Source organism: Apium graveolens, chromosome 11, assembly GCF_009905375.1.
Source record: "Apium graveolens cultivar Ventura chromosome 11, ASM990537v1, whole genome shotgun sequence".
In the NCBI taxonomy this organism is placed as follows: Eukaryota; Viridiplantae; Streptophyta; class Magnoliopsida; order Apiales; family Apiaceae; genus Apium; species Apium graveolens.
In genome coordinates, this window is record NC_133657.1 from 2,397,653 (window position 1) to 2,410,197 (window position 12,545).

A 12,545-nucleotide genomic window follows, 5' to 3' on the forward strand; every position below is an offset into this window, starting at 1 on the left:
ACCAATCGGTTATTTTTGAATTTTCACTAATGCGTGATAAATTGAAGACTACATCTAAGTGGGTTTTGGGTACTTGGTTAGATGCCATTGAAGGGAAAGAACTCTTGGCTATTATCACCGATCAGGATCAAGTCATGGCGGGGCAATTCAATCTCAACTACCGAACACCACATATTTGTGGTGTTCTTGACACATTAGTAACAAATTTCTCGAAAAGCTTTAAATCTATTTTACAAAGGATGAATTTAAAGGTGATTTCAACAAGTATTGTGACGAGCCTCGCATCATTTTGCAACACCACACCCTGATTGGCAAACATACCAAATTCAGTGTTATGCAGTAGCTCCTTCTAAACATCAGACAAAACTCATAGACGCATGCTCATGTTCCCAAAATAGCACTTCAAAAGAACCCTGTTCACGTCCCTCCCAAACATCCAAACTTGCATGATACTCATTATAAAAAATAACGGTATGACTAACGGGACCCAGCAATACGTTATTCATCCTGAAACAATAAACATGAAAAAAATTGTTAACAAAGTGGTTCACATCAATTCATATGTACACAAATATTAGAGACTACACATTCAACATGCTTTTATTCGGCTTATTTTAACAACCATACACAAACAACCAACATCCTTACGAACCAAAACATACATATATCACTTAACGTTTACTAGGAAATCAACACTAACCATTACAATAGACAAAAACACATGTCTTATCAGAAATTCGACACAAACGAGTGCATAATCAGAAATTTGACTTTCGGGGTGTATAATTCACACAAATTCGAACATAATTCGTACACAAGTTCGTGCGTAATCAGTTCATACACAAATCATGACCAAATTCCCTACTAAGTTTATAAACAGGGAAAAAAATTGCAAGTCATAATAACATATGTATAATCCAAAAACATATGTGTAAGCTACACATAACCACCCATATAAGCATAAACCACCACGAATTGCCACCAATTTGAAGTAGAAACATAACCATAACCCTAGAAACTTGATTTAGACCTAATTGAAATCGAATGAACACTGAATCGGGTTAAACAACGCACATGTATGCAGATAAATGTGGGGAATCGATGCAACACTGCTTCTCCTATGTAATCACCAAGCAATCGCACCAAAAATCGCCTTAATCGCAGCCTAATCGAGTTTGTTTTCAATTTTACAACAATTATTGAAAAAGGGTTCAAAATCGGGTTAAATTCATTCTTAAGACGTCTGCGAAAAACAAATGCGGAAGAGATTTAAGGACATTTTTGTCATTACACGTTTCGCATATATTTTGCGTGAAAAGACTGAACAAAAAACTCTTTCCGCGGATATTATGCGCAGAAAGAATCAATTTTTTTAAATCCTGGTCATTGGATTGCTCATCCAATGGTCAGGTAGTGATGTGTTGGCTAAGCGTTCCCTGAAACACGTTTGTCAGAGAACAGGACCCGTGAGTAAAAGATGACAATTTTAGAAAAGAAAATTATCATTTGAATTTACAATGTAACGTTTCTTTTGCACGCTTTGTAATTGTAGTACTACATGAGTACACTTTAAACTATTCAACATGGGGGATCGAATATGATTGCACTATTATACAATGTTGAGAACTTTGTTTCAGTTTGATTCTATTACTTCATAATTAATTATGAATTATGAATATTCGCTCGTTTCACGCGAGATAAATTTTTGTAGTAAAGTATAGGCTAGCAATGCGGCTAAGTTTTATATTTATATAGTATCCATTAGGCCGGCCGACTGAAAAGTGTTGGGTTTAAATCCAATATATGGTATGAGCTTGATGATACAAGACATAATTGGATTGGATAATAATTGTATGTGTTTAAAATTATTATCATATTGAGATTGGGTAATAATTGTATGGGTAGATAATTATTATTATTATAATCAGATTAGGTATGTCTTGTTGGCTAAGTTTGTGATGGCTATATATACATAGAGCCTATTTGGCAAATCTGATAAGTCGGCTTATTGACTTATAAGCATGCAACAGCTTATTGAGGGTGTTTGTTTATTGAGGGTGTTTGTCGACCCAACTTATAAGTTGAATTTATAACTTATAAGCTGATAAGTTGAATGTTAGTAACGACGTACTTTTTTTCCGACTTATTTTTTGTTTTTTGTTTTTTATCAATTTTAGTTTTGAATTAAAAAATTATAAATGTTAATATAATTTAAAATATAAGAATTAAGATATTTATATTTAAAAATTATTTATTTTAGTTCATTTAAATAAAAAAACTGACTTATAAGTTAAATTATCTAATCACTTGTATAACTTATAAACATTTATCAATTTATCACTTATTAGTCACTTATTCAGTTTAAATTATAAGTTACTTATTTTAAAATATCCCAAACGGACACATAGTCATGTAATTGTTTTGATGTATGCTTAAGAGATGTAGTCATCTTAAGTATCATGCGGGAGACGCTTGAGATTGGTTGACTCAAGTATCAGTTTGGGACATCATTGAGGTGTTATGTATTGATGTATTATTGATAATTGTTTTGATTAATAATACAAATTGGAACGTGGGTTTTCCACGTCAAATATATTGTTGTGTGTGTATTTTGTATTGATAGAATTGAATCTCGAATATGTGTGTGTTTGCTCCTAACAAAAAGTACTTTGTTCCTACGTACAAAGTGATCGCCCACATTGAGGATACTACAAACACAATAAATTCAATGAGGAGGCCAAACACCCATGCAAAAAATCTTGACCGAAGGGGGATGTGCTTTTTTCTGGAACAAACGTGAAACTTATTTTTTTCCGTCAGGAAGTGAAACTTCATATCTAGATTATTGATAAGTTACATCATTTGTTTTACTTAGATTGAAGATATCATATAAATGCATGTTGCTATCAAAATGATTATTCCAAATTAAAATTATAATATAGTAAATTATTCAATATGTTGTTACACACGTCTCACTAATATTGTACTCGGGCCGCGCGACCGGAGTTTCAAGTTGAGTGTAATTCGAACCAAAGGTTAATTTGGTTGGAGATTATAGTAGATCACTATTATATTCTCCAATACTTGTAACTAGTTCTTTATCCCATACTAATGTTTCTATTTTTCAAAAATATTTCTCGATGATCTAACTATATAGATGTTAAAATATATTTAATCTATAATATTCTTAAATTTTCAAAAATCAAAAAAAAATTGGTTGTATATATATGAACTAATTTAGTTTTTTACAATTGTTTTGTAAACGAGCTCTCGAGTTTTGAGTTCGAGTCGAGTCAAGCCGAACTCGCGAGTTTTGACTTATGTGCAATTGATTCGGGTGCAATCAATTTTTGGGAATACTGAGCTCCTGATTAACTTAAACAGGCCGAAATTTTTACCTGAACTCGGTTCATTTTATTAAACGATCTGAATCAAACCCAACTAAACGAGTTTACAAATCTGAGGCAGGGGAGCGCTACAGCCCTATGTCTCAGAGGGCTCGCCATTTATTGACATGGAGGATGAAACTAATTTATGTACGGAATTCAAGAAACAAAGAATCTTGAGTAGAACAAAGATGTTTTGTATTTTATTATAAAAAAAATAATAAACCGCGAGACACACATGTCACTTTCTAGAATATTTTTGTATAACACATAATTATATCGCTTTTTATTTTTGGTTTATTAATAAAGGTTTTTGCTCAAATGAGAACTTCGTAAAATGAAAACTGTGAAAACGGGTGATATTTTTAGTGAAAATTGGTGATTTTGCAAAACTCAAAATTTTTTGTTTGCACAAAATCACCAATTTATCGTTCGAAATTTCAACTTTTCAAAAAATCACGACTTTCAAGTACAGAAATAACCAGTTCTCACGATTCTCATTTTAACAAATTCTCACTGGAACACGACCTATTAATAAATTTGTATAATATCTATACATGACAGGAAAAATGTTAATTTACAAATCCCAATAAGAAAAATATTATTTGATCCACTCATGTGACGCACTTACACAGACATATTAATTCTCAATGGGTAAATTGCATAATGTGTGCATGTTAATAGCAACACCTATGTTCAATTCTTATAATAATATATTTTTAAAATTTAACAAGTACAAGAGTGCATTTATCCTTTCATAAGAAGTAAAAGGTTCACGACACACATGCACTCATGTTAAGTACATTTTTTTAGAATTAATATGAATAAGTGGCATATTGGTAATGAGTGTGCATGTAAATGCCTCGATACAGCTTCAATTTTACAAATAACATATTTTTTAAATTTTAATAAATAAACAAGTAAGTTTGTCATTTTACATTTGTACAGAAAAAATTATAATAATAATAAAAAAGATTTATATACCTAGTTAATGAGTTTTAACATAAGGTTAAATGGCCTCATAGCTTAGTGTGAATTAAGTTTCATGTGACGGCATTTTGAAGCCGGAATCGCTAGTAATCGCCGGTCCCCTTTAATATTGATATTTTTATATATAACTCTAAATAGGTTCACAAACTAATTATACATTTATTCCAGATTTAGGAGATGTATTCGAAAATAAATAAATTAGCTCAAAAGTTAGATTTAAAAGCTAATAAATTAGCTGCAGAGTCAAGAGTTAGGTTTGAAGGCTAATAAATTGACTCATAAATTAAGTATGAAAACAAATATTTTGGCCCATACAGCAGGTTTTATAAAATTAATTTGCTCAACAGTTAGCCTTTTAAATTATATTGAAATCTATTATCTTTATAATACTGCAACAAGCAGTTTTTGGGGAACCAATTTATTCCAGGTCAGCGCCACGTACTATGCCATGTCACTGCCACTTCAATTTTTAAAAATAACGTAAGCTCTATCCAGATATATGCGTATATTGTATCTGCAACTCTTCCTCTGCATTTCGCATTTCATTTTCATGAATATATACTTGTGGAGTCTGTTAATCGAAGAAATTTGGTCAATTTTAATGATTGTTGACCGAAAAATAGAATAGAAAAGATACAAAGTGGGGTTAAAATGAAACACAAAATTGATATGGAAAATAGTCCAATGGTTGTTTGACCTTATTCATATATTTTTTTACCAATCTTAATATGTACAGAATGGAGTTTCATAAATGTACAAATAATTTTTTTAGTGCAGTCATGAAATATAATTTGGAATAGAGTTTCATAGTATTGAGTATAAGTAGCTTATAATACTGCAACAAGCAGTTTTTGGGGAACCAATTTATTCCAGGTCAGCGCCACGTACTATGCCATGTTACTGCCACTTCAATTCTTAAAAATAACGTAAGCTCTATCCAGATATATGCGTATATTGTATCTGCAACTCTTCCTCTGCTTTTCGCGTTTCATCTCCCCGTGTTCTACCCTTCTCGCTCCCTCTTGGTTCTTTGCCACCCTCTCTTCTTCCTGGCGCATTTGTGATCATTGTATGGTCTCGATTATATAGTGCATATATTACGCTACTTTTCTGAGTTTGTGATACTTTTATCCCCACTGAGTTTTGGTATTAATGATTTTTTTATTAGTTAGTTTGATGAAGAATTGGTGAAACACCTATTCCTGTCTTTGATTTTTTTGTGTTATAGCACTTCCGAAGGAAGCAGCCAAGTATGCTTCGTTTGCAACTCCTTAGTATGTATATATATATATATATGAGTTTGCTCATTGCATATTTTTGTTATTTTCCAAGGTATTTATTTATATTTAAACCAGTAGCACATGACACACTATTTTATATTGTATTCATTTTTATAATTGTTCACAATCTGTTTGAGTCTATGCCTCACTGAAATTTTTTATAGTACAAGCCTTTTTTTTAAGAACTCATGTAATTGATATTATTCTCCATGATGATTAACTATAATTGGGAGTGTTCTCTAACTCTAAATTCAGCATTGTCATTCTCAAGGCCTTAACTAAGTTCTGATAAATCAACTGCTGGTAAGAGTCTCTATATATTTTGCTTTCTATATACTTTTTAAATTAAAGTTACCGGAGTTCCATGTTTTGACATAATTTTTAGCACACGCTTCACTACCTGGTTTCATTTTACTAATTAATATATGCTTTGTGTCAAGATCAATTATATGGATTCTTTTTGCCTTGGACACCATTTTTATAGCTTTTTCAAACTCCAGCAACATCATTTTTGTATTGTCACTCCTATTTTTAGGTCAATTCACTCACGAAGGATTGCAAAGTAGTTTACCAATCTTTGAATAGGGTTTAATTTATCAGAAGTGTACTCATTGCAATGTTTTAATGAGACTTCTTCCATGCTCAGACTACTGCTCACCTATTATCTCTTCTGACAATAGAAGATTATGTATAATTAGTTAGGAATCTTTAGTCTTGTCATCATGAAGGCCTTAACCAAGTTCCGATTGATGACAAATTCCAGAATCTTTCAAGGTTGTTAATGAGACTTCATATATAATAACTCGTGGGATGTTCATATAATCTTTTATTCCGTGGTGTGAACCGTTATAAAATTGAACGAAAGAGAGAATTGTCTAATGAAATGCGGAAGTAGTCCCTCGAGGTTTTTGTTAAATAGGAGTTATATTTGTCCATCAATTCAAGTTAATGTTGACTATGTCACATAACCGACGCTATTTGTTGAAGCACACATGTTGCATTTTACGAAGCTCATAAAGAATTGTATTATCGAATTAGTACTATATTCTGTAAACTCGTTTTTTATTTCTCCCAATTTGTAAAATACAATTCTAGGAGTTTTTAGTAATTCTAGTATACTTTTGCCCTTCTTTTTGTGTATTTATATATGCATATTTTGAAACTTGAAGGATGAACATGAGATGCTAAGGCCTCCTCAACCTCTTTTGGTTTGTGATGATGACAAGCAGGTAAGAAACTAAACATTTAGCACCTTAATAGCTATAACTAATTATCATGGTAAGATTTCAGAAGCTTATTTTTCATAAATATATTGTTAGAAGAGAGATGCAGGATCTTCATATATCTTCATAGGTTTTTTTGTGAGCAGTGACGATGGCATAACCAAAAATATGGGCCCGGTATTATATTCAAATTTTAAAAATAAAAAAATCTTATTATAAAATAGATTAAAAAGCAAATAAAAATCTTAATAAAGCTCATGTTACATTGTTAAACTTGAAGGATGAACATGAGATGCTAAGGCCTCCTCAACCTCCTTTGGTTTGTGATGATGACAAGTAGGTAAGAAACTAAACATTTAGCACCCTATTAGCTATAACTAATTATCATGTTAAGATTTCAGAAGCTTATTTTTCATAAATATACTGTTAAAAGAGAGATGCAGGATCTTCATATATATTCATAGATTTTTTTGTGAGCAGTGACGATGGCATAACCAAAAATATGGGCCCAGTTTTATATTCTACTTTTAAAAATAAAATATTCTTATTATAAAATAGATTAAAATGCAAATAAAAATCTTAATAAAGCTCATGTTACATTATTACTAACTTCTAAATATATTAGAATAATGGTTATGAGGGTTTATTACTTTCAAAATCATAAAATTAAAAGACTAAAAAAAGGAACACTAAGAAATACTGTTAAAAAAGTGTAAAACAAAGAAAAATACGTAACCAAGAGTTGAACCCAAGCTAAAATGACTTTTCGTTTGCACAAAACTTCAGCCAACAAATTTTGCGAATACTAATACGCTAGCTTTAGTTTTAGGTACGTACAAGCAATTATTGTAAACAAATCAGTTTTCTTTTATCTTTTTTAAAGGAGGGAAACAAATCAGTTGTCGTGTATTTCTCACATAATACTTCTTGTGTTCATGCCAGGAGGGAATGTGTAATATATTTACTCTATTGTATCTGTTTTACAGTATATATATATATATATATTGCTTAAGTGGCCTGGGTTATTGACACAGATTACTGCAAAATTAAAAAAAATGTCTACCACCGAACTATCCAAACAATTCATGTTTTGCATTTGTAAGTACATTTGAGGGGGACAAGGTTGAGATGCACTCTTTGTCTTATTCGCACACAAAGCATAGAAAATGACATACGAGCTTTCAAACCTTCATACAACTAAACACAATCCTCTTGGGAAAGCTTGATAGTGCGGATCATGACATCTATGGATGTCACTTGTGTTGGTTACTAATCTCTAATCTGATAAAAAGTGCCGTCAAACTTCTTAGAGAGAGTACTTGTGACGTGAACTTTATAAGGTTAAAAAAGAATTAATCTTACATATTGACGATGCAACTTGTAACTATTGTTTTATGAAAGTGTAAATGCTTAATATGTTTTAATTGTCATAGTGTGCACAGAGGAAGTGGTCTCAGTCAAACATAGCTTGTCATCCGGGCAAATAGAAGAAGGTTAGTTCTTTTCACATGTTCGCTGTTTTTAGATATAATTCTTAGATTATAACTATATGGTGTGTCACTGCGGTTTAAAGTATATCATTATTGTATATTATATTCAGTTAACATAAGTAATAACTTTGTTTCTCATGATTATATTACTTATTCCCTTCAAATATCAAGACTATCATTCTTATAAAGAGATGCGTGGAATTAAAAAACATCAATGTACTTGCTAACAAAATCGCAAAAAATAAAGAATATAGTTATGCACCTTTGCTTTAATTTATCACAAATGGTAACTATTCCAAAATTACTTAACTTTCTAAAAACAATTGCTTTTCATATTCACTATTTTTGAAGGTTCATGAGATGCCAATGCGCCTAGTTGCAAGTAGCAGCCTTATCTTCCACTCTCTCATTCTTTTGGATTCGGTCTAAGAATCTGCCCTATTTGCAGCTTCATTTTTAAAAGGTTTTCATTTTTCTATGTTGGCTCACGTCCTTAACTATAGCTTGTACACCAAGTTTGAATTATTTGCATTAATCTCACCCTTTTTTATCATCTATCATGTCCATTTTGCCCTTATTTTCGCAGTCTTTTTATCCCGAGGTGTGTCGTACTTTCTGTGGTTGTTGCAATTTTCACATGCTTGCTCAAGGCTCTGACCAAATATTTGTCGCTAGGTTTGTGCTTATTTTCACATACTCTCACTCTAAAGATTGTTATGGCTGCTAGTGGTTTCACAATTCGTGAAGCATATGTGACAAAGTATCTGTATAAATTATATTTGTTCTATTTTGGATCCCGCTAACATTTAATTTGTGACTCTGTTGTTAGCAATACCAAAGTTAATATTACATTTATCTTTGGTACGACTTACTTTGAAAGCCTGTTTGATGATTTTTTTAGGCTATACTTAGTTGACATGACTACATCTTGTATCTTCCTATTAAATTAGTACTAGAAAAATGAGCAAAATGGTTAAAAAACTTTCATCATATATATAACTTCATCTTCATTGTGTTGATATCTCTTCATAAGCTGTTAAAGTTATGCAAGGCATTTTTTATAACTCAAGTTCAAGAACTGCGATTATGAGCACCCACATATTGGTGCTTGGGTTGGAAAATGGTTATAGAACAACCATAAGGTTACAGACATAAATTCATATTCAAGATGGCAGTGAGTTATTTCTCTTGTCCTTGTGGTATTCAAGTGAGTATTACAAACATGCAGCTCTTATTTTACACTTAACTATGTAGTTTTCCTCTTTCTTTTGGATCATTTCTCTCTAAGTTTTGGTTTATACATGGAGTTACATGTTCTTTTTAATATGTAAGACTCAACCTCCATAATCTGCTTATAGCTCTTTAATGTTCTTTCTAAGGAATAGGACAGTAAAGAGAGTTCATCAAATAGGAGAGAATACAGTAGCGAAATGACATGGGAGATATAGAGTAAGTGAATTTTGCTAAAATGAGACCTCCAACCTGTTGTACCTTAAATCTTAAATTGTTTTGGACGAAAAAAGTTCAACTATCTATCAGCTTAAATGTTTATTATTACTTTTATTAAAACTGAAGAAGAGTCGCTGTTGTATAAGTACCAGCCATGAAATATGTCATTGAGAGCAAATAATCTACAAATTTTAAAAGTTCAAACCCTTAAAAACCATCAAAAAAATTCTTTGCAGAAAATTTCCGCGGTTGGGTACTGCTCCCTTATCCCCAACATCCAGTAGCTCCTCATTTCACCACACAAAACATAAAAATTTCCAAAAAAACCTACTCTCCAAGTTTACATATTAGGCGATTTTTGGGCATTTTTATCAAGAAATTCAAGTAGTTTTGTCAATTCAAGATATATTTCTTATCTTAAATTTCATATTTTCATGGCGGATAAATTATTTGCTCGTATATTTCGTCATAAACGTGAAAATGAAAAAAAAAGAGGCTAATGATCATAGTTTACATCTTGATGATTTAAATACTAGTGAAGAACCTAAAACCCCTGTATATGTTGAAGATGATGATTTTGTAGATATTAATGAGGAATTTATTAATTTAGATGACGATTTGGTTGATATTGAAGATGAAAATGAGGTTGAAAATGATAGTGATAATGTTGAGGGTGAGGATGAAGATGAAGATGATAATGTAGAGGATGCAAATTTGTATGAAAATGTTGATGGGGGGGGAGTTCCATATTTGAATCAAAATTTTTAAAGTGTGGATGAGGCTGGTCATTTTTTTAGGGCTTATGCTTTACGAAATGAATTTGCTATTAAAATTCAAGCTAGCCATCGTAATAAAGACAACGAGATATATGGTCGTTTATATGTTTGTAGGCTTTATGAAAAAAGTTTTGTCGCCGAGAGTAGTCAAAATAAACGGCGTAGAGAGGTTCTTCCTAAAAGTGAGTGCAAGGTGAGGATGTATGTCAATTATCAAAAGAAAAAACATCACTGGGAGGTAACTAGCCTTGAATTGGTACACAACCACGGTCTTGTTTCCCCTAGTAAGATGAATTTGGTACAACGAGAAAGACATATCAACACCGCGACCCATAGTTTGATTAAAACGCTTTATGGTTCAAGGGTTCGTAATTGTCAAGTGATGAATGGGATTGGTAAAATTCATGGAGGTAATGAAAAAGTTGGTTTCAATGTTCAACATGTTAGGAATGTGTTAAGAGACGAGAGGAAGAAAAGGTTTGAGATTAGTGACGCCCAAGCGGGGTTGGACTTGTTTCATAGGTTGAATGAAGAAAGTGGTTCTAAATATTTTATTAGGACCGAAGTCGATGAAGAGAATCGCTTGAAGTGTCTAGTATGGATTGATCCGAGATGTATAATGGCTTACCAAAATTTTGGCGATGTTATGGCTTTTAATACCACTTATCGGACAAATAGATATGCAATGCCATTTGTCCCATTTACCGGAGTCAATCATCATTATCAATCGGTAATTTTCGGGTTTGCATTGATGCGGGATGAACACACATCAACTTTTGAGTGGATTCTTCGTACTTGGCTTGAAGGTGTGGGGAATAATCCTCCATTGACTATAATCACGGATCAAGATCAAGCCATGGTAAGCGCTATTGCGGTTGTACTCCCGAATACTACCCATTTATTGTGTTCTTGGCATATTAGTCAAAAATTCCCCGAGAAATTAGCTCATTATTATTCAGCTTTTTTGGAATTCAAGACGTACTTCAACCATTGCATTTATAAATCTCTCACCGAATGTGTTTTTGAGGCTAGATGGGCGTCGTTTGTGGAAAAGTATCACATAAATGGTTAAATGGGTTATATGAGTTGAAGCGCAAGTGGATTCCTGCATATACTAGAAACACATTTTCGGCATTTCAAAATAGTACATCGAGGAGTGAGGGGATGAATTCTTTTTTGATAAGTATGTGAGTTCGGCAACGGGTTTGAAGGAATTCATTGAAAATACCCAAAAAGCATTGGCAAGGCAATTCATGAGGGAGAAGGAAGAAGATTATGTCACCATTAATCTAAAACGTCCCATGAAATTGCATACCACATTGGAGTATCATGCTTCTTGTATCTACACTAAGGAAATGTTTAGAAGATTTCAAGATGAATTGGTTGAGTCTTCAAAATACTTTGTTGAAAAAGACCGACGAGCTAGTAAAGAAGGGGAGGGAATGGGGGATGTTTATACGTACTATAGTTGTTATAGGCCCATGTCCGAGCCTATGAGAAGAAATGTTTATTTTGTGGCATTCGAGAAAGCAAGGTCTTTGGGAATGTGTACGTGTAGAATGCTTGAACATTCGGGGCTACCTTGTAGACACCTATTGGCGGTCTTCACTAAGAAACGGGTTTCGGAAATTCCCCCGTATTAACATAAACCGGAGGTGGACAATGCATGCCAATAGAGTTGATGGTGTATTGCCTTATAATTTGGATGTTGGACAAAGTCATGAGATGACCTCAACCGATCGATTTAATAGCATGACAATGTTAACCATGAGTTTTTGTCAAAGTAGCATTGCATCCAAGGAACGGTATAATTATTCCGTTGGAGTGATGAATCGAGAAATACCAATTCTCGAAAGAATGAGCGTTGATGGAATTCGCATGCTCCAAATGCAAGTGCTCATGAAGAACCAATTCTTGACCCTATTATGTCCCAAACTAAAGGGAGGAAAAA

General features: G+C 32.6%; 1 protein-coding gene across 1 annotated transcript; it reads left to right on the forward strand.

Moving 5' to 3' along the window:
* The first annotated feature begins 29 nt into the window (after positions 1–29).
* Positions 30–11,666, forward strand: LOC141697588 (protein FAR1-RELATED SEQUENCE 5-like). The gene is made up of 5 exons (XM_074502048.1): positions 30–251; positions 6,826–6,885; positions 6,976–7,056; positions 7,160–7,215; positions 10,616–11,666. The coding sequence occupies exons 1-5, from the start codon at positions 30–32 to the stop codon at positions 11,664–11,666; spliced, it is 1,470 nt and encodes a 489-aa protein (XP_074358149.1).
* The last annotated feature ends 879 nt before the right edge of the window (positions 11,667–12,545 follow it).